Source organism: Phoenix dactylifera, chromosome 1 (assembly GCF_009389715.1).
Source record: "Phoenix dactylifera cultivar Barhee BC4 chromosome 1, palm_55x_up_171113_PBpolish2nd_filt_p, whole genome shotgun sequence".
In the NCBI taxonomy this organism is placed as follows: Eukaryota; Viridiplantae; Streptophyta; class Magnoliopsida; order Arecales; family Arecaceae; genus Phoenix; species Phoenix dactylifera.
In genome coordinates this window covers 9,685,513-9,708,663 of record NC_052392.1, presented here as the reverse complement: position 1 = coordinate 9,708,663, position 23,151 = coordinate 9,685,513, and the positions used below count along the sequence as shown (strand labels likewise).

The following is a 23,151-nucleotide window of genomic DNA, read 5'->3' as shown; positions in this document are numbered from 1 at the left end:
TAAGTCCTAACTGAGAATCTGCTGACTGTAAAGAACAAGTTCATTTTTCATGCCATAAGCTTGCCAGAGCCATCAACATGTAACGAATGTGTTTCTTATAGACTGCAAATTCCTGTAATCAATACGACTTCAATGGTGATAGTAGGAATATGTTTATTCCGTTTATATTCTCCAATCTTATTCCGAGTTAATGTGGAGACAGCAGTTACGTTCCTCAGGATGTTGTATTGACAATGCCGACGTTTTTTAATGTATTAGTGTGTGTGTGGGTGGGTGGGTGGAAGAGATCTGGTCTAATTTGAGATGGAATCTTAACCCTTGTCAACGCTAAGCAAACTCGAGGTCTCTTCGGAGACGTCCAATAAAAAACTTTAAAACTTTAGGGGCTCGTTTGGTTCGCCGGAAAAGAAAGAGGGAAAGTGTGGCACATGAGAAAGTAATGAGATGCTTGTTTTTAAAGGAGAAAATGAAAAAGTTGTGTTCCTATGAGAAAATGATTTCCACATTTCATGGAAAAGTCTTTTCAATGAAAAACATGGAAAAGTTACTTTTGTATGAGGTAGGAATCACTCCATCTTTATTTTTTTTTCGAAAAATGCTCTTCAGCATTAAAGGGGAATGAAAGATCTAATTTTTATTAAGGGTATAATAGAAATTATACATAACTTTTTCAGAAAAAGTGAAATGATCAACCAAACATAAGCACTCTGGAAATCTAATCACTTTCTCATGTTTAACCAAACATGCCAAAAGTACATTTTCAGGAATTCTTCTTGTAGGAATCTTCTTTTCAGGAATCATATTTTTAGGAGGAAAAATGCTTCTTGCGAACCAAACGAGCCCTAGGAGGAACAAGAGAGCAGATTTAGGGAGGCGAGCGTCAGCATGGCCTCTTGGCACACGAGCACTAGCGCTAGGCGTGCTCGGATGGTTTCAGATGGAAAAGCAAAAGTATAACTAAATTGCCTTTGAAAATATAGCAAGGTAAGGTAAGCTGGGTGGCTTTAGAGTATTTAATAGCCATGCCTTCCGCAAAACTAATCTATTTTTCTGCAAGAAAACATGGTTGCTATCAGGATCGGTGAACTATTCCGAATCTGATGGTTCCGGCTATTCCGAGCTGTACTGGTGGCTCACAAGTACGATTCCGACAACGGACACGAAATCCATTGCGGAGCCAGAGAAGGATAAAGAAAGAGAGAGCGAACGGAGGAGGGACGGAGAGGGAGAGGGTGGAATGCCGGCGGAAGCTGGCTGAGGCTGCTGGAAGCGAGGCTGCGGTCGAATCCCTATTTCGTACTCTAGCGAAAACCACGCTTTCCGCAGCCTCGGCCGGCCTTCCTTCCTCTTCCTCCTTCTCTCTCTTTTTCTCTCTTTCACGGTCTGCGTACTGTCTCCTCCATCGGTATAAGTCCGGCACGGTTCATACCGGCTCATACCGTCAAAAATCGATACGATGTCTAGTACTAGTTTTGCCGACCTTGGTCGCTACTTTTTGAACACTTGCTAATGTAAGGGTGAACCTGCTGAATTGGTTATCTTCAATAGCAGCCCGACAATAAGAAATTAGACTCTCTTACCAAAAAGATGAGAACTTAGAACTCTGATTTTTTTTAGATTTTAGAAAGTCAAGCAATTTCTTATACTCATGTTGGAAGGCTTGATTTCTGGACATGGTATGATCAACTAATCACAGATAACTAAGAAACAATTTCTTTAAAACAGCGAAGTTGGAAATAGAAGAGATGAAGTTCTGCATGACTGTTGAACGTGTTCTTAGAGGGCTTGTTTAATACTAACCTTGGAGTACATGACTGTACGTTTCTTGTAAGGTTTCAAGGCCATGACTCATGAGAAATTCGCTGTTCCGCAGTTCCCTGTGAGGGTGAAATACTGGCACAGTCGCAGGCACCTTTCTAAACTTGAATATATCGTCATGCATTCGTCTTAACAAAGTCTTCAAGTTCTGCATGAAAAAAGAGGTGTTCAAGTTGTAAACTGTCTAATACCACACCAAGATCTAAAGAAAGTGATATAACATCAGATTCTCTCGCCCTCTTTATAAATTGTTTTCGAATTTAATTTGCCATTAAATTTTATGATGCAGGTTGTTAGGGCATTTTATTTTACAAGTGTTCTGGTCGCTCAATACTAAGGTTCCTTTCAATGATCAAAACTTGATCATTTCAATGGGAAAGACTATCTCTGCAAGTTCCTAATTGGTTGTGCTAGCTATCCATGTTGTAGCTTTTGTGCTTTTTGCCCTTTCTAAGCCTAATGCTGCATTCTTTAGATTTTTTTTACTTGATATAGCTGTGCTCCAACGAGACGAGGTTTAAAATTGATGCAAATGTGGTCCAAATTGTATTCCACGGCATAGACAAATAGACAATACTAGGACTCGTGCCATTCGTGGAAAAAAAATAATATTGTCAACAAAAAGAATAAATTTTTTTATTGGAGTTTTTAAAGGAGAGAGATAAAAATAAAATTTCCATATTTTATGGAAAAGAATAACCCATGAGGAACATGAAAAAACTACTTTCCACCGCTTGAAAATTAGAATTTTTTTTCTCCAAAATTACTCTTAAGCCATCACAATTCATAGATAATTTTTTTTAAATTAAGAGTATAATAAATATTTTACGCAACATTTTTAGAAAACTAGATGCTCAACCAAGCATAAGCAAGTATAGAATATACTACTTTTTATGGTTAACTAAATATGCAAAAACTATTTTTTCAGACATCATATTTTTGAAAAATTAATTTTATAAATAAAATATTCTGGTGAGAAATTTTTTTTTTTTTTTGCAAACCAAATGAATCCCCAAATAAACTGAAGTCTATTGGCTCATTAGTCTCTCATATGTCTTTAATTATCCCGTCAGATATTATATAAAGTTTTCCTCTTTAAATGTATATTTAATTGATCAATCAAAAACTAGTTAAGAAAATTCTCATTCAACTGTCAATCAAAACTACAAGTGCCTTTTGCATCACTTCCAACCATGCAGCAAAGCATTATGGAGGCCAGAAATAGTGTCATTTTTTTTTCTCTTATATTATTTCAAAGTGTACATAACAAATTACGGAATATGCTTTTGTACTTGAAAAACAATCTCACTACTTGGGAAAGTGGAAAATCATCATTATTACATTATCTACAAATCCAGTTTAGCAATCTTTGCAGTTCAAAACACTCTCAATATGTCGAAGGACATGAGAATTGAAACTGAATTGCATTGTAATCTTATCGTAATTCGATTTTTTTTTAACCCTTTCAACTGCTTATCAAATGATGTTGTTAGATCTGAATGCATAAGTATAAATTTTAGTATCAAAGAACAATGAGTTGTTGCTTGGGATTATTAAAGCATTCCTTTTGTAATCATTACATTCATAGAGACAGAAGACTCTTTAGCAGTTGCTTGACACGATAAGGTAAAAATTGAAACATGGTTGCATGCATGTAGGCCACCCAACATCCTCCTGCACCATCCAAACTACATCTAAACAAGTAGTTATCACAGTGAAACCATCATAGTAAAAGAGCTCAAAGTAAAGGGAAAGAAAAACATTCTTGCAGCTTGCTAATGGACCATTCCAAGCTTATCAGACTCGTTTATCACGGATAACTATAAGAAGACTCCAAAGAACAACTCAAACCCATGCAGTCAAAAGTGTGGGGGAATGGATTGGACTCAAAAAGGATAGGGTGAGGCACGAGAGAAGGCGAAGATAGGAGGGGGTTGGATTCAAAGGGAGAGATTTGGTGATGAGGATCGTCCCTGTCCATAAACGAGAGCCTCAAATCCCTTACCCTCCCACACGCCTTCACCTTCTCTGTCTCCAAGTCTTAAGCCGATGGGAGAGAGTAGACCCATAAAACCTTATCCCCTATCCCTTCTCCTCATCACCTCTATACCCTATACCTTCCCTTCACCTATCTCTCTCCACCACATCCAAAATCCATTCCAATATTCTCTCTTCTCTTCCCCTCTCTCACTTTCTCTCTTCTTCTACTTCTCTTTTTCTTTTTCCTTCGCATTGCTTTCTTCTTGAGAGAGCTCTCTCTCTTTTTCTCTCATTCCATTCCCCATTTTGTACGAATTAATTAAAGCTTGTGCCTTTTCTTTCCTCCCCTTTAATCACTCTGTCCAATCCCATATAGTTCTACTATAATATGCATCTTAGGAGAAATCTTATAGCATTTTGAATTCAAATAATAATCCTTGCAGAGAGGAGGAAGGTGGTTTTTGTTATCTCTGAGTGCGATTCTCTGGTGCTCGATGTCTCCCAAGGCTGGGAAAGCGAAGCCTCACAAGGCCCAAGGGTGACAAGAAGAAAAAAGAAGAAAAAGGTCCCCCAATCTCTCTCTCTCTCTCTCTCTCTCTCTCTCTTTCCAAATTAATGTCTATTTCTCTCTCCAAATCTATCCAAGGATTTAGAGAGGATTTGTATTTGTGGAAACTTGCAGTGTTGCCGACCGTTATCGACGTCATCGTTGAGACGCCGGACTACGCCCAGTTGGCCCTCAAGGTAACGGGAATAGTTTTCGCACCTCTCATTTTAAGAAGCCACTGTGCGCAGGTTAGCTCTGTGTGCGCCTGTGGATCAAGATAAGATTATGAGGTTCCTCAGCTCCATCTGACTTCTGCGAGACACGCAGGGGATATCAACGGATAAGATTTGGACGTCCGTAAGCTTCTGGCCGTACACGTGGATACATGCCACCTCACCAACTATTCCCTCTCCCACGAGGTACGAAACCGTTTCAAATTTCAAACACGGTCGCTGTCATAGATTTCTTTATGCGGAATTGCGTCGGAACAAAAGTTTTTGCGCCAGTATGCGGCATTTATCTTTACGCATTATATATTTCTGTACCGACGAAACCCACTCGGAATTCTACGAAAAAACCAAAAAAACCCGCTGGGACATTACGTGCTGACGTCCGCATTAATTTTCTACGCGGATTTACATGTGCATAGAAATTTCGTGCGTAGTTCCGCATACGGGGTTGTATGGTGCTGCATTATCCCAGCGCCAGGAAATAGGAAGGTAACCAATCGTTCCGTGCAAATGTCCGCATATAATTCTCTATGCGAGTTTGTTTCCGCATAAAAATATTATATGGACGCTTGTATATAAGCAAGCTTGTATTAACGCACTATTATTTATTTTCCCACGTTACCAACGCTTCTGTTGATTCGTGCGCGCTACCACACTTATAAGGATCGGACGGTTGGCGTTTAGTCGATCATTATTATAGTGTCGAGCCCGTCGGGGGAACGAGTACTTTAAAACCTCGTCTCGATTTACCAAACAAATAATTAACAAAAAGATTTTCTAACGTTCACCAGTTGTGTACTTAACAGGTGCGAGGAGCCAGATTGAAAGACACGGTGGATATCGTCTCCCTCAAGCCCTGCCAACTCAGCATCGTCGAAGGTAACATGACCGCATCCCACTTAAGTACACCCGTCCGCATCATTAATAAGTAGACTTGCCTTCAGGAAAGAACTGATCATAACCCTTCATTTAATGATGGCGGACTTAACCGGCATTGATCGCCGAACTGGAGGAACTATTTAATGACGTTCCCTTGTTCCCTTTCCTGAAAAAAAAAAGGACGGTTCTTGATCTGTCCAAAGAACCGATATAATTCTTGCGAGTTATTTTACCGGGACTTCGCGGCTAAACGACGCGTCCGCTCTTTTATTGTAGAGGACTACACGGAGGAGCTCGCCGTTGGCCACGTCCGCCGACTGCTGGACATCGTCGCTTGCACCACCGCCTTCGTCGCGCCTCCGGCGAAGAATGCTGGATCGACGGCGGCACCGCCTGGAGGCGGCGGCAAGGGTGGATCGCGGTCTGGTGCTCCGCCTCAGCCCAGCTCCCCCCCGAAGGCGTCCGAGGCCTCCATCGAGTCCGTAACAGCCGAGCCCCCTCCGAAGTCGAAGACTGGGAGCAAGAAGCCAGGTTCCCCCACCACCACCAGTACTGCCACCGCCAGTCCCTGTGGGAATCACAAGGATGAGCTAATGTACCCTCCGCCCAAGCTCAGCCAGTTCTACGACTTCTTCTCCTTCTCCACCTCACACCGCCGCTCCAATGTTGGTCACTCGCCTTTTTTTTTTTCCTTTTATTTCGCGTTTTTTATTCAGTTTTCATAAAGAAAAATTGGATCTTGTGATTTTTTTTTTTTTTTTTTGTAATTCGTTTCAGACATTAGGAAGTCATCGCGACCGTTCTTGGACGACAAGAGGGAGGATGACTTCTTTCAGATTGATGTGGGTTCCTTTCTTACTTCAAGAAAGATGGGATCTTGCACGGTGGAAATTTAACAAATAAGCGTTGAATTCCAATTTTTCCGTTGTCTTAATTAACTAGTGGGAGTTGGGAATTGATGAGCAGGTGAGGATTTGCAATGGGAAGCCAGTGACGATCGTGGCATCTCAGAAAGGGTTCTACCCGGCTGGGAAAAGGGCGCTCCTCAGCCATTCGTTGGTGGGTCTGTTGCAGCAAATTAGCCGCGTCTTTGATGGTGTAAGTAAAATTTTAGATCTTTCCTTCATATCCTACCTTCATGAGATCCCCCTTTCTCTCCCTTCTTTTTTGCATATAAAACGTTTTGTTTGATCAAGAATCCTTGGCTATTGCAGGCGTACAAGTCCCTCATGAAAGCTTTTATTGAGCACAATAAGGTGCGCTTTAACTACTTATTCTTTGAGCAAATAGTTTAGTGTTTTCACTTTTGCACTCGTAGATAGAGCCCCTCTGACCAATTGACATATTGAGTTATATTTTGTTGGTTCTGATGGAGATCAAGAAATTATGCCCGTCTTATTTAATGTCTTCTCTTTCAAAATATATGCGGAAATATCACTGAATTTTTTCAGTCATCGTTTCATTGAAGTGATATTATGGTATGCATTCCTTATCGGTCTAAATTAAATTTTCACCATTAATCAATCAACTTTCCACAGGCCATATTCCTTGAGTATTAGTATTTTGCAATTGACATTGGAGGCATTATTGCTTTGTTGCTTAATTCACCAAAACTTTTAGCAAGCTTCCTTTCAGCTTTTCTGAAGTTCACTAACATGATCAACTTATATTTCTTGATTCTTCTCTACAAGTCCTCCCATTAGATATCTCTCTTAGTCCTTCATAGTTCATTTGGTTTCTTCATTAGTGAATAAATAAGATAATTGCTCTCTTCTGATGTAGTAGAAAATTATTTGTTGATGTAAACAAAATAAAATAATTTCTTGCGATTAGCAATACACTTTAAATTTTCACCCAAATAAAAAATATAATGGTTCTTCTTCATACCATTAATCAATGAGAGTAGGCTGCCTTCAAGAAAAATAAATCAAAAAGGAGGACCCGACTCAACATGTTTCAGTTCGTGCTAGCTATTTTACTCTCATCAATTTTCTTCTCATATGACCCTTTTTTTAAAACATCTAAATCTAGAATTAATTGTAACATGTTATATTTCTATATTTACTTTATGGTCTATCTGTATTCATTTTGTTCCAGTTTGGGAATCTTCCTTATGGATTCCGAGCAAACACATGGGTGGTTCCTCCCATCGTTGCAGATTCTCCATCAATTTTTCCCCTTCTTCCAACAGAGGATGAAACTTGGGGCGGAAATGGTGGAGGTCAGGGAAGAGATGGGAAGCATGAGCAAAGGCAATGGGCAAAGGAATTTTCAATGCTAGCTGTCATGCCCTGCAAACAGCTGAAGAGAGACAAATCCGAGACAGGAAGGCTTCCTTCTTCACAGCCTATTTGTTGATGTTGCTGTCCTCAAAGCTGTTGGAGCTATTCAGCAGCTTGTTATCAGCCATGAACATTTGAACACAATGCCAAATGGTCCTACTGATGCAATTTTTGCACAGGGAACAAATTGGGGGATTTAAAAATTACAGTTATGAGAGATAAAGCTGATGCAAGTGCTAAGTTGGATGCTAAATTGGATGGGAGTCAGATTCCAGGAATGTCTCCTAAGGAGCTTGCTCAAAGAAATCTACTTAAGGGAATCACTGCTGATGAGAGTGCAACAGTTAATGTAAGCATTGCCTTTCCCTAATAAAATTACACCCCTGATTTTACTTAGGTGATTCTTCTTTGTAACCAATGATGGGATTGCTAGTTAAGTGCTGAAGAATATGGTGACCTTGCAGGATACTGCTACTCTTGGTGTAGTTGTTGTTCGACATTGTGGATATACTGCCATCGTCCAGGTTCCAGTTGAAGCTGGCTTGGCTGGAAATACTGTAACACAGTCAGACATTGATATTGAAGATCCGCCTGAGGGAGGTAGCAATGCTTTAAACGTCAATAGGTAATTTCGTGAGAGAATTTGAGGTCTATGTAGAATAAACATTTCTAAATGGGTTGTTTATATTTGTTTCATGTTAATTTGGTTGCATATATAAGTGTTTAATTTTAGGCTGTTTTGATTGGTGATCAACCTATTGGTTGCTAATTGGCAAGATAATAATGGGATGTTTCCTGTCTACCTTTCAGCTTGAGAATTCTATTGCACAATTCATCTGCTCAATCATGCGGTGGAGCCCAGCGCTTGCAATGTATGGAATTTGAAGATTTACAATCTGCTAGGTCCTTGGTACGAAAAGTACTAGCAGATAGTCTGATGAAGTTGCAAGGAGAGGAAACAAAGCAGAGAAAGTCGATCAGATGGGAGCTTGGAGCCTGTTGGGGTGCAACATTTACAGAACCAGGCTTCTGGGAAAGTTGAGTCGAAGAAAAGTGAAGACACCAAAGTTGAGCCAACCGTAAAGGGTCTTGGGAAACAATTTGGTCAGCTAAAAGAGATTAAGAAGAAGATAGATGAGAAGGGTTGCAAGATCGATCTTGCAAAGGAAAACTCTGCATATAGTGGTGTCATTGCAAACAAGACAGAGGTGGCAGGCAGTGCCAATTCAAAGGAGAAAAGGGAAATTATGCTGCAGAAATTGCTTCCTGAAGCTGCATTCTTGCGCCTGAAAGAATCTGATACTGGTCTTCATCTTAAGGTTTGCGCTGCTCCTGCTGTTAATATAAATTCTGCTTGCACTGAACAGCACTTAACTGGTTGAGCAAGTCATCGGACCCAATAATTGATTGCTTTTTGTCTTATTTATATGTATCATTTCATATTTACAAATTGATTTTTTGTTTGTTTAGTTTTGTCATATTTCTTTGGGGTTAGTCACAATGTCGCTGTTGCACATACTGATCATCACTTGTCTGAAATGCTTAGTTTGGGGGTTTGGCATATCATTAAATCCATTTACATATTTTGGCTACTACTAATGAAATATTGTAGGCACTTTGCTTCCCTGGAAATTATTTTCTGTCTAGCTACCTATCTAGTCCGCCAATTCTGACAATTAATGATTTTGGCACCAGATGCATGACACCAAGTGAATCTGGACTTTGCAAGTTTATTATCTATTGTTAAATATAGTTGAATCTGGACTTTACAAGTTTATTATCTATTGTTAAATATAGCAGCAGGACTTAATCTTTGTCTCATTTAATCATTTTGACAGTCACCTGATGAGTTGATTGAGATGGCACATAAGTATTATGAGGATACTGCATTACCAAAGTTGGTAAGCTTGGCCAGCTGTTCTTGCTGATGTTTCCTTTTTGTGGATTGGTAATTTTACAGCCAAAAGCCTTAACACCGTGCTGCATTATTCCTCAGGTAGCAGATTTTGGTTCACTTGAACTTTCTCCTGTTGATGGGAGGACATTGACAGATTTTATGCATACCAGGGGTCTGCAGATGTGTTCATTAGGATGTGTGGTAAATATTTTATTATTATATGTATTTTTAACGGCTTATCAAATACTATTAAGCAATTTATTCCTGGCCATCATGTATAGTAACAATAGTAACTGAAAAAAAAAACTTGCTGAAGCCTTTTTTCTCTCTATGTTTTCCTGCCCTTCTTACAGGTTGAACTTGCTGACAAACTTCCTCATGTACAGTTCCCTTTGTATACATGAGATGGTGGTTCGAGCATTTAAGCATATACTGCAGGCAGTTATTGCAGCAGTTGATGATATAACTGACATGGCTGGAGCTGCGGCCTCATGTTTGAACATTTTGCTGGGATCCTTGTCAGCAGAAAATGTAGATACTAACTTAGCTACTGATGATAATCTGAAGCAAAAGTGGTTGGAAATCTTTTTACTGAAGAGATTTGGATGGAGATGGAAAGATGAAAGTTGTCATGATTTAAGGAAGTATGCCGTTCTACGTGGGCTTTGCCACAAGGTGGGATACCTAAGTTCTGTTGTTTACTTCATAGTATTGTTTAGTCACCTAAGGTCCTAAACCTTTTTATCATTTGTAAGATGTAGTGGAACTTTATCAATGCAGGTGGGACTTGAACTTATTCCTAGAGACTATGATATGGATAGCCCATATCCTTTCAGGAGGTCAGATATCATCAGCATGGTTCCTGTATACAAAGTAAGAACATGCTTTATTCCTAGGAGACAAGTTTGACTTGATTATTAGAACCTGTGACACTTGTTATTTTGAATGGCAGTATGTCGCATGTTCATCTGCAGATGGACGCACTCTGTTGGAATCATCAAAGACATCCTTGGACAAAGGAAAACTAGAGGATGCGTTAACTATGGCACCAAGGTATAAAACATTTTTTTCCTGTGATTTCATCATGCTTCCCCCATCCCTCCCTCCCTCCCCCCCCCCCCCCCCCCCCCCCCCCCCCACACACACACACAAATAGCTTTGCTTTTTCACTAAAAAAAAATCCTAATGTGATCTTTTAAAAAATTTTGATCTTGAAGGCGCTTTCAAAACTTGTGGCAGTCTGTGGTCCTTATCACCGAATGACAGCAGGAGCATATAGTCTTTTGGCTGTGGTGCTCTACCATACTGGTGATTTTAACCAGGTACATGCCTTGAAATGTGGTTTGTTAGAGCCATGATCAATAGTTTTTTCTAGTGATAGTTATCATGCTGGTATCTTAAACTGAACAGCAAGTAAATCAATTAGCCTTTTCGGTAGAAAGTGTCCAAATCTTACTTGACTATTGTTTTTTAATAGATGGGTTCAAAATCATCTGTGCTTACTAAATTTATAGTTGGAGAGACTGCATGTAATTTAGAGTGGATAATTCTAAGTAGAGAAATGAATGATGCAAAGAGACAATCTCGAGGAATGTAAGACATCCCTTTCTGAGTAGTAAAATAACAAAAGTCAGAACCATGAATTTTTAAGTACTAGTAGGCAGGATTTGGAAGGATTAAATTAGATAATGGAGAGAAATTCTTATATCGAATAATTTTACTGGGTTGCTCATTAAAAATTTTGAAATGCTGGTAAGGAGAAGCAGGGTGCAATATGATTGTATAACAGGAAGCAGGCATTTGGGAATCTATGTTGTTGTTGTGAGGAGGTCATGAACAAAGAATAGTAGATGATATAAAAAAAGGAGAAAAAAATCACTAGGCAAAGAGAAAAGGAAACTGGCTTGGAAATAGGAATAGCTTGGGTCGAAACCTGCTACTTGTATGCTGTATATAAATCATATGCTCGAGGACTATATGGTAACAACTCACAACCATCTATCACATAAACCATTCATTGTTAAGAATTTTTTCCCTACTTAGTTCCTATCATTTCCATGTCATCCATGGAATCTTTTGACCCTTGTTACTATGCTTATCCATCTTAAGGGCACATCTCTTTTGTAATCTAGATGCATATTAAACTTTCCATTACACAAGTAACTAATAGCAAAAGCAGTAATTATTCTATACATTATATGAACACCTAAGATAATGTTGCATGCATGAAATTAATAAGCTTAAAAAAGTAATCTTTTATTGTGAAGTGTTATCATGCAGTCCCTTTTATGGTACAATTTTCATCATGCTGTCTTCTTGTAAGTAGTACCCTTTTTTTGCAAAACTTGCAGGCTGTTGTTTGGTTTTTCTGACAGATAAATGAATCTATGATCACATTTCAACAAGTTATTCCTTGCACTAGGGGTTTTGTTTTGAGTGTTATATCTTATAAGCATGTTGTGGAGTGATTGATTATAACCCTATTTGATTTTGATGAGATCAAAGCATTTGAGTATATCTTATGTTATACTGATGAATTCAATCTAGTGTTTCAGCCAAATATTTGTAAATTTATATTTAAGTGTCTCTAGCTTTGGTTCAATACACTTTGGCTAAGTATGGAACTCAGTTTGAACCAAAGTCTGAAGCTCGAGTCAACTCCAGAAGGTTACGAGTCGACTTCAAGTGTTTCAGAAGTTCTGGCACATGCTCGAGTCGACTCCGGCACACTATGAGTCGACTCCGACTGAGAACTGACAGAAAGATAGAAAGTTGTTTTTCAGACGCTGTCAGCGAGTCGACTCCAGAAGGGTTCGAGTCGACTCCGATGGTTGCCGAGTCGACTCCCGACGTTTCCGAGTCGACTCCAAAGGGTAACAGAAGAAAGACAGAACAATGTATTTCAGACCCTGCAGCCGAGTCGACTCCAGAAGGTTACGAGTCGACTCCGAAGTTTGGCGAGTCGACTCCTAGTTAAGTACGAGTCGACTCTCAGAGGAAAGCAAGACTAGAAGGCAGTTCAAGCCAAAACACAGAGGATCAGTTTTCGGATTCTGAGAGCCGAGTCGACTCCAACAAAGTGCGAGTCAACTCCGAGGCAGTTCAACTCAAAACACAGAGAAACAGTTTTCGGACTCTGAGAGTCAAGTCGACTCCAACAAAGTGCGAGTCGACTCCGAGGCAGTTCAACTCCAAACACAGAGGATCAATTTTCGGGCTCTGAGAGCCGAGTCGACTCCAAGATTATCCGAGTCGACTCGAGAAAGAAATGAAGAAAAACAGATCTCTGGAACCCTGAGAACGAGTCGTCTCCGGAGGGCCGAGTCATCTCCGGACATTGGCGAGTCGACTCCAAGTTTGGCCGAGTCGACTCCAGAACGGGACAGTACTTTATTTCAAATTTTGAACGGTGGGCGAGTCGTCTCCCGTAAAGCATGAGTCGACTCCAGCAACAGCTGAGTCGACTCCAGATCGAGCGAGTCGACTCCGATCCCAACGGACACTTTGTCAGGAGTTGCAGACTGTACAGAACGGCTCTAAAAGTGTGTCTAACGGCTAGTTTTCGATGGGGATTGCTTAAATAGCCAGAGTAAACAGTAATAGACAACAAGTAAGAGACTCCATTCAAAGCAAAAGGGATTTCCTCCTACCAAAGCCTCTCTAGAGTAAATACAAGAGAAAGAAGGAAGAAGTGCATTGAAGTCCATCCTCCAAACGTCTTCCTCCCATTCAAGGCTCCTCATCTGATAGCAAATCTTCTTCCCACTCAAGAGGAGATTGCAGAGTTCGAGAAGCCCCTTTCCTCACATCTAAAAATCTGTTTGAGAGCTTCTAACTCTTCATTATTTATATTGTTCATATTTGCTTTTGAAGAAGCTTTTTCTGTACTCTTTACAAACTGTTTTCTTGTTACTTGATTCAATCAGGGGATTGAATCAAGGGTGTAGAGGTTGGTTGGTGAACCGAGGGTAAAACCAACGTGTAAAGGTTCGATTGTGATCCCGGAAAAACAATCGGCTGGTTCTAGTCGGTGAGCCTGTGAAAACCGACCGAGTTCGTTGTGATCTCGTAAAACAACAAGTTGGGTTGTGAACTTGTAAAACAACTGGCTGTAATCCGAGGGATTATAGTGAACTCCCAAGTGAAGCTTGGGGAGTGGACGTAGGGGCAAGGGTTAGCTCCGAACCACTATAAAATCTCTTGTGTTTGTGATTGTTTAATTGTCTCTCCCATTCTCTTCATCCACTGCATATAGTAAACTAATTAATCCACTAGCAATAAGGTTTAATTAGTTACTCATTAAGTTTTAATTTGCAATTATTACTTAAAACCCAATTCACCCCCCCTCTTGGGTTGTCTTCTTGGGCAACAAGTGGTATCAGAGCAGGAACTCTTCTACCAAAAGAGTAAAAGATCAAAATGACAATCCCATTTGGATCTTCTCACATTGAGGGGCAGTCCACCCATAGACCTCCATTCTTCAATGGAACCGACTACTCCTATTGGAAGGCTAGGATGAGGATATTTATCCAAGCTCAAGACTATGAGATTTCGACCACCATACTTAATGGACCATACATCCCATCAATTTTTGTAGAGGGTGTCACCATACCCAAACTTGAAAAAGATTGGGATGACAATGATATTAGGAAGGCACAACTAAATGCCAAAGCAATGAATGTGCTTTATTGTGCCTTAGACCGTAATGAATTCAACAGAGTCTCTACTTGCAATTCTGCAAAAGAGATATGGGATAGACTTGAAGTGACCCACGAGGGCACGAATTAAGTAAAAGAATCTAAAATAAACATACTAGTTCATAAATATGAACTATTTAAGATGGAATCTAATGAAACTATCACTTGCATGTTTACTAGATTTACTGATATTGTTAATGGCCTAAAAAGCCTTGGCAAAAACTATACTAACAGTGACCTTGTCAGGAAGATTCTTCGATGTTTGCCAAGATCATGGGAGGCGAAGGTAACGGCAATTCAGGAAGCCAAGGACTTGAACAAGCTTTCGCTTGAGGAGCTTCTTGGATCCCTGATGACGCACGAGCTCACAATGAAACAACACAACGAAGAAGAATCCTCGCATAAGAAAAAGGTAATAGCCCTCAAATCTACTTCGTCTAACAAGGATTTATCTTGCAGTAGCAGCAGCGAAGAAGAAGATAATGAGGAAGATGATGATGAGGCTCTTCTCGTGCGAAAGTTCAGAAAATTCATCAACCGGAAGAAGTCCTTTCATCAGAGGAGAGGTCCCTTAAGTTCCTACAACAAGGATAAAGGTAAGAAAAGGAAAAATGAAGGAATCGGATGCTATGAATGCAAGAAGCCGGGACATTTCAGAGTTGACTGTCCCTTGCTTAAGAAGGGCAGCAAACATAAGAAAAAGAAAGTCCTCGTTTCCACTTTGTCGGACTTCGATTCATCATCATCATCATCGGATGAGGAACAAGAGAAAAAGGCCAACTTCTGCTTCATGGCAAATGAAAATGAGGTAACATCTGAAACGTATTTAGATTTTACCTTTGACGAATTGTATGATGCATTTAATGAATTAATGGATGAATATAAGACAATAAATCTTAAGAATAAAGAGCTAAAACTAACTAATCAATCTCACTTCCATAAGCATGATAAATTAATTAAGGACAAGGATTTTATCATTAAAGAAAATTTAGAACTTAAAACAAGCAACCAAAAATTAATTCAAAAAACTAATACCTTAATTAAAGATAACGAAAAACTAACCAAGGAAATTTCAGAACTTAAAAACGGTAAACAAACTTTAAAAGATAATCTCACAAAAGACTTGAACACACTAAAAACAGAAAAACAAAAGCTTACACAAGAGCTTGAAAAATACAAACCTATTGTTGAAAAGTTTACATATAGTTCTGAAAAATTGGAAATGATACTTAACAATCAACGAGCTGTGTTTAATAGAGCTGGTTTAGGATACAAACCTAAGAATAAGCAAAAGCTCCTTAGTAACTTTTTTGTGAAAGCAGGGGAAAGTAAAATTAAGAATATAACCTGTTTTTGCTGTGGAAAGGTAGGATATAAAGCTAATGTGTGTGACCATAGGAATGTAGGAGCTAAAAGAAAAAATAAAAAGGTTTGGGTTCCAAAAGGAACCAACTTTGCTAATCTTGAAGGATCCAAGAAAACTTGGATACCTAAAATTATATGATTTTCTTTTGTAGGAGTGCCTTGCAGCCAAAGTCGACAAAAACTGTTGGTACTTGGATAGTGGCTGCTCAAGACACATGACGGGTGACAAGGACCAATTCTTCACCCTAGAACCTAAAAAGGGAGGTGCAGTGACATTTGGAGACAATAATCAAGGTCACATCATTGGTATAGGTAAAATACAAATCACCTCCTCAACCCTTGTTAATAATGTACGATTGGTAGATGGTCTTAAACATAACTTACTTAGCATAAGTCAATTATGTGATAAGGGTTTTGATATTCTGTTTAAACCATCCCTATGCATCATAACCAACTCAATTGACAATAGCTTAGTATTCAAAGGAATAAGACGTGGAAATGTCTATGTAGTAGATCTTGAAGATCTTGCTAAAAACAGTTCTTGCTTAGTAGCTAGTGATACTAAGGTTGATGATGCAAGCAGGTTATGGCACCGTAAATTAGGACATGCAAGTATGGATACAATATCTAAGTTAGTTAAAAAAGATTCTGTAATAGGTTTGCCAAAATTAAAATTTGAGAAAAATAAAATTTGTGAAGCATGTCAATATGGCAAACAATCGAGGAGCTCTTTTAAATCCATAAATTGTGTCTCTACCTCTAGACCTCTTGAACTACTACACATGGATTTATTTGGACCAACTGGAACCACAAGTCTTGATGGAAACAAATATGGTCTTGTTATTGTAGACGATTTTTCAAGATATACTTGGGTCATGTTCTTAGCTCATAAAGATGAAGCATTTTCTGTATTTAAGAAATTTCATAAGGAAGTAACTAATGCAAAAAATGCTTCAGTCATAGCTATTAGAAGTGATCATGGAACGGAATTTGAAAATCATCTATTTGATGAATTCTGTAGTAAAAAGGGGATAACTCATAATTTCTCTGCACCTAGGACATCACAACAAAATGGAGTTGTAGAAAGAAAAAATAGAACCCTAGAGAAAATGGCTAGAACCATGTTGTGTGAAAGTAACCTCCTTAAGTACTTTTGGGGAGAAGCTATTAATACATCATGTCATATACTAAATAGAGTTTTATTGAGACCCATTATAAAGAAAACACCTTATGAACTTTGGAGAAATAGAAAGCCCAAAGTAAACTATTTTCATGTTTTTGGATGTAGGTGTTTCATTCATAATAATGGAAAGGATAACTTAGGTAAATTTGATTCTAAATCTGATGAAGGTATCTTTTTGGGATATTCTACATCAAGTAAAGCTTATAGAGTATTTAACAAAAGAAACCTTGTTATTGAAGAGTCTATACATGTTGTTTTTGATGATACTAATGATGTCTCTTCTAGCAAGAAAGTAGCTCTTGATGATGATGCAGAAATTCTTGAAGAAAAGATTGATAAGATGACATTACAAGAAGATGAACCAAAGCTAATTGGAGATGCATCAATAAGCCAAGAGGCAATTGTGGATCATGGGCTGACTAAGGCTTGGAGGTATGCTCATGGGCATCCTAAGGAATTAATTTTAGATGATCCATCTCAACCTGTTAGAACTAGAGCATCTCTTAGGAACTTAAATAATCATCTAGCATTTGTCTCACACCTTGAACCTAAAAACATAGAAGAAGCTGAAAATGATGTAAATTGGATAAATGCAATGCAAGAAGAGCTAAACCAATTCACTAGAAACAAGGTTTGGAACCTAGTTGAACGACCCTCTGAATACTCAATAATAGGAACCAAATGGATATATAAAAATAAACTTGATGAAAATGGAATCGTGATTAGGAACAAGGCTAGACTAGTAGCAAAGGGCTATAATCAAGAAGAAGGTATAGACTTTGATGAAACTTTTGCTCCTGTAGCTAGACTTGAAGCAATTAGATTGTTACTAGCATTTATATGCTCTAAAGATTTCAAATTATTTCAAATGGATGTAAAAAGTGCCTTTTTGAATGGGTATATTAATGAGGAGGTGTATGTAGAACAATCTGGTTTTGAAAATCATCAATACCCCAATCATGTGTATAAATTAAACAAAGCACTTTATGGTTTGAAACAAGCTCCTAGAGCATGGTATGAAAGACTTAGCAAATTTCTGTTAGACCATGAATTCTCTAGAGAGAATGTTGATACAACATTGTTTTTAAAAAGAAAAAACAAAGATATGTTAGTAGTTCAGATTTATTTAGATATTATTTTCGGTGCTACTAACAATCGCCTCTGCGAAGAATTTGCTGACCTAATGCAGAGTGAATTTGAAATGAGCATGATGGGAGAGCTGAACTATTTCCTCGGGCTCCAAATCAAACAATCTGAAGAAGGAATCTTCATCAATCAAGCTAAATACATCAAGGAGATGCTTAAGAAGTTTGATATGGAAGGAAACAAGTCAATCAGCACACCCATGAGTTCATCATGCAAACTAGACTAAGATGAATCAGGTAAATCAGTAGATCAAAAGATGTATAGAGGTATGATAGGATTTTTATTATATCTCACTGCAAGTAGACCTGATATCATGTTTAGTGTATGCATGTGTGCTAGATATCAATCTAATCCTAAGAAATCACACTTAATTGCTGTTAAGAGAATCTTTAAATACCTAATAGGAACAAAAACCATAGGCTTATGGTACTCTAAAGATTCGAGCATAAACCTAATAGGGTACACTGATTCAGACTTCGCTGGTTGCAAACTTGATAGAAAAAGCACCAGCGGTTCATGTCAATTCTTAGGAGAAAACTTAATTTCTTGGTTTAGCAAGAAACAAAACTCAGTTGCACTATCTACGGCTGAAGCCGAATATGTTGCTGCAGGGAGTTGTTGTGCTCAAATTTTGTAGATTAAACAACAACTTGAAGATTATGGCATTAAACAAGATAAAATTCTCATTAACTGTGATAATACAAGTGCCATTAATCTAACTAAAAATCCAATTCAGCACTCAAGAACTAAACACATTGAAATAAGACATCACTTCATAAGAGATCATGTACTGAATGGTGATGTGACACTTCAGTTTGTTTGTACTGACGATCAACTTGCTGATATCTTCACAAAATCCTTGAGTGAAGATCGATTTTGCATACTTAGAAGAGGGTTAGGAGTGATTGATCCATTCTAGTGATACTCTCCTCTAGTTTATAGATTTTGAGGATTAGTTTATGTTGGACATAGGATTTCTTATCTATGATCATCAAATTAGTTCTTAAATCCTAGATAAGCTCATAACTCTCTCTTTTGGCACGAGAATAACAATATTTCTGGTTGTGTGCCAGGGTTCGAGTCGACTTGGACGTTTCTTAGAGTCGGCTCATGTGGGAGTCGACTCGCGCATATTTGGGAGTCGACTCGAAGTCGAGTCGACTCGCGACTTACCGGAGTCGATTTGAGGTCGGGAATCCGACTTTTAACCCTAATCGAAACGTTTATTCCTCACTTCTATTCACAGCCGACACTGTTCCAAAAACCTAGAGCCGTCTCCGAACTCGTCTCCGACCCAGTCTAGGTCTTCTCCGTCGAGTTTTTCTCATAGTTTCCGTGTTCTTTCCCGTCCTTAGGTCAAAATGCCTAGGAAGGTCGTTGTACCGAGCCGAAAGAGACCTATCTCCGCAAGCGGGGCCGAGCGACGGTCCAAGGCTCGGAACGAACCGGCGAGGCCACCACCTCCGGTTCCTTCCCCGCCTAGGCCGGTTCCCTCGCGCTCATGCGCCGGGAAGGTTGTCTCTACCGGAAGGCAAGTCAACTTTGACTTCCTCTCCCGGAAAGGGTTCAACCTAGGGCATCACCTTAGAGCCCAAGGTTTAGAGTTTTTCTGCACTCTTGACCTCCCTACCTATCCAGAGCTTGTTAGGGAGTTCTATGGTACAGTTGCACGGGTTAGCGGAGGTATCCAGGGAACTGTTATGGGTGTCCCTGTTTTCATCTCGGAGGACTTCATTGCTCGAGTCCTCCATCTCACGAGTGAGGGGATTGTTCCCACACACCCCTCTGATAGGACAGAAGCCCTTACGGCCATCCTAGGAAGTCCACCCTTGTCCCCCATAGAGGAGGTGTTCGCAAATCAGCTTTCGGCTGAAATGCGGCTTCTCCTTAGTGTCATCTCTAGGACTCTCTTCCCAAAGACAGGTAGGTTTGATTTCATTTCCGAGAGAGACCTGGCCTTGATGTTCTACCTCCTCCACGACACTCCCATCAACTTTCCAAAACTCATCTACAAGTACCTTTGTGAACCCCTAGATAAACCTAGGCTCAGCCTCCCTTATGGCATGTTATTCACCCTCATATTTAGGGAGTTAGAGGTCCCCATTCCTGAGGGGGAACTCTCTCGCTCACTGCGGTTTACAGATCGCATGGGTGAGGGAACCTTTCACCGGATGGGATTCCACAAGGTAGGGGGAGTCTGGGTTAGGAAATCATCCACATATTCTGACCCTACCACTCATCACTCACCCAGTCCTGACCATGACCAGGACCACTATACAGATCCTCCCACCTATCCTTCCACCTCTGCTCATACCTATACTGAGCCTTCCACCTCCACTGCCCCACCTTCTCAGCAGCAGCCTCTGGAGGTCCGGATATCTTCTGAGCAGCTCCGAGAGTTGCGGCAGGAGATAGTGAGGGATCTGAGAGATGACTTGCTGAGGGAGCTCCGAGGTCCTTCAAGTGCTCCCTCCACCGAGATTGTTCCCACCCTGGCAGCAGTAGCCGAGATGACTGCGCACTTGAGGGAGGAGATATCAAATGTGCGCAGCCTGGTCCAAGCTCAATACTGGAACATGAGTGACGTCAAGGACGACACGAAGAAGATGCGAGACGGCATCAGACATGAGCTAGGGAGCCAGAGCCAGGGTGCCGAGAGACTAGCCCAGGCACTGCTCTCCAGGTTGGACACCCTTCAGGCGAGCGTGACCGAGCTTACCACGACACAGTCTAGGGCCACCTCGGCGATCATCAAGCAAATAGGGAACGTTTCGGAAGGAATAAGCTTAGTCTTGCAAGTGACTAGGCTTAGAGGAGATGCTTCATCCTCCACTGCAAAGAAACCCTAGTGTAGCTTAGTTATCAATCTCTTGATGTATTTGTTTTCTATACTTGTATTTTTTTTTTAATTGTACTCAATTCAGCATCAATACAATGAGTAGACATTTTTTTTACAAACGGTGCAATTCTTTTCTATGTTCTGCACTCCTTTTTGCTATGATGACAAAAAGGGGGAGAAAATATATTGAAATGTAAAGGAAATCTCTAAAAAGAAAATTCTTAAAGCAAAACTTAATTTGTTCTAAGTGGATTCGATACCTCGAGGCTCATTATCTCTCTGATTGGGGCTCCTAAAGGAGTAATCTCCAGAATCTATTCAAGGGATATTCGGAGATTAGTTGAATCATACTCAAGAACAAATTGTCAGATTTTTCCTCTAAAGCCAAAAATTTAAGCTCAAAAGCTTCAAGACATTAAAAGAAAATTTAGAGAATCTAAATAAAATTGAATGCATATGTTGAGGGGGAGAATCTAAAATCTTAAGAAAGCAAATTCATTAAACACATATAAGCCAAACAATTGATTGCATGACATGAAGGCTTATATAATTCCAAATGAAAGGGGGAGCTTTAACTTCAGGATTTACTGTTTCACACCTTTCAATTTTGGATAAATTAAATGACTAGACGCTTGAATTCATTTCAAAACTTTCTTATAAATCTCCTTTTGGTTGAGCAATTCACTTTACAAATACTCAATCTTTTGTCATCATCAAAAAGGGGGAGATTGTGGAGTGATTGATTATAACCCTATTTGATTTTGATGAGATCAAAGCATTTGAGTATATCTTATGTTATACTGATGAATTCAATCTAGTGTTTCAGCCAAATATTTGTAAATTTATGTTTAAGTGTCTCTAGCTTTGGTTCAATACACTTTGGCTAAGTATGGAACTCAGTTTGAACCAAAGTCTGAAGCTCGAGTCGACTCCAGAAGGTTACGAGTCGACTCCAAGTGTTTCAGAAGTTCTGGCACATGCTCGAGTCGACTCCGGTACACTACGAGTCGACTCCGACTGAGAACTGACAGAAAGACAGAAAGTTGTTTTTCAGACCCTGTCAGCGAGTCGACTCCAGAAGGGTTCGAGTCGACTCTGATGGTTGCCGAGTCGACTCCCGACGTTTTCGAGTCGACTCCAAAGGGTAACAGAAGAAAGACAGAACAATGTATTTCAGACCCTGCAGCCGAGTCGACTCCAGAAGGTTACGAGTCGACTCCGAAGTTTGGCGAGTCGACTCCTAGTTAAGTACGAGTCGACTCTCAGAGGAAAGCAAGACTAGAAGGCAGTTCAAGCCAAAACACAGAGGATCAGTTTTCGGATTCTGAGAGCCGAGTCGACTCCAACAAAGTGCGAGTCGACTCCGAGGCAGTTCAACTCAAAACACAGAGAAACAGTTTTCGGACTCTGAGAGTCGAGTCGACTCCAACAAAGTGCGAGTCGACTCTGAGGCAGTTCAACTCCAAACACAGAGAATCAATTTTCGGGCTCTGAGAGCCGAGTCGACTCCAAGATGATCCGAGTCGACTCGAGAAAGAAATGAAGAAAAACAGATCTCTGGAACCCTGAGAACGAGTCGTCTCCAGAGGGCCGAGTCATCTCCGGACATTGGCGAGTCGACTCCAAGTTTGGCCGAGTCAACTCCAGAACGGGACAGCACTTTATTTCAAATTTTGAACAGTGGGCGAGTCGTCTCCCGTAAAGCATGAGTCGACTCTAGCAACAGCCGAGTCGACTCCATATCGAGCGAGTCGACTCCGATCCCAACGGACACTTTGTCAGGAGTTGCAGACTGTACAGAACGGCTCTAAATGTGTGTCTAACGGCTAGTTTTCGATGGGGATTGCTTAAATAGCCAGAGTAAACAGTAATAGACAACAAGTAAGAGACTCCATTCAAAGCAAAAGGGATTTCCTCCTACCAAAGCCTCTCTAGAGTAAATACAAGAGAAAGAAGGAAGAAGTGCATTGAAGTCCATCCTCCAAACGTCTTCCTCCCATTCAAGGCTCCTTATCTGATAGCAAATCTTCTTCCCACTCAAGAGGAGATTGCAGAGTTCGAGAAGCCCCTTTCCTCACATCTAAAAATCTATTTGAGGGCTTCTAACTCTTCATTATTTATATTGTTCATATTTGCTTTTGAAGAAGCTTTTTCTGTACTCTTTACAAACTGTTTTCTTGTTACTTGATTCAATCAGGGGATTGAATCAAGGGTGTAGAGGTTGGTTGGTGAGCCGAGGGTAAAACCAACGTGTAAGGTTTCGATTGTGATCCTGAGAAAACAATCGG

The 23,151-nt window shown here is 39.9% G+C and overlaps 1 protein-coding gene across 1 annotated transcript in view; it reads left to right on the top strand.

The window, feature by feature from the left end:
• The first annotated feature begins 3,865 nt into the window (after window positions 1-3,865).
• The window catches only part of LOC103707420 (protein TSS), a 28,198-nt gene continuing 8,912 nt past the window's right edge, over window positions 3,866-23,151 (top strand). The window contains 26 exon segments of the mRNA XM_008791897.4: window positions 3,866-4,331; window positions 4,333-4,363; window positions 4,481-4,542; window positions 4,673-4,688; window positions 4,691-4,764; window positions 5,382-5,454; window positions 5,731-6,096; window positions 6,099-6,119; window positions 6,232-6,296; window positions 6,421-6,552; window positions 6,669-6,710; window positions 7,552-7,747; window positions 7,750-7,782; window positions 7,785-7,915; window positions 7,918-8,085; window positions 8,201-8,361; window positions 8,547-8,739; window positions 8,741-9,055; window positions 9,575-9,637; window positions 9,733-9,834; window positions 9,987-10,019; window positions 10,021-10,308; window positions 10,414-10,506; window positions 10,586-10,664; window positions 10,667-10,686; window positions 10,851-10,955. Of these exon segments, the coding sequence (XP_008790119.2) occupies window positions 4,293-4,331; window positions 4,333-4,363; window positions 4,481-4,542; window positions 4,673-4,688; window positions 4,691-4,764; window positions 5,382-5,454; window positions 5,731-6,096; window positions 6,099-6,119; window positions 6,232-6,296; window positions 6,421-6,552; window positions 6,669-6,710; window positions 7,552-7,747; window positions 7,750-7,782; window positions 7,785-7,915; window positions 7,918-8,085; window positions 8,201-8,361; window positions 8,547-8,739; window positions 8,741-9,055; window positions 9,575-9,637; window positions 9,733-9,834; window positions 9,987-10,019; window positions 10,021-10,308; window positions 10,414-10,506; window positions 10,586-10,664; window positions 10,667-10,686; window positions 10,851-10,955 (2,901 nt within the window). The 5' untranslated portion in view covers window positions 3,866-4,292.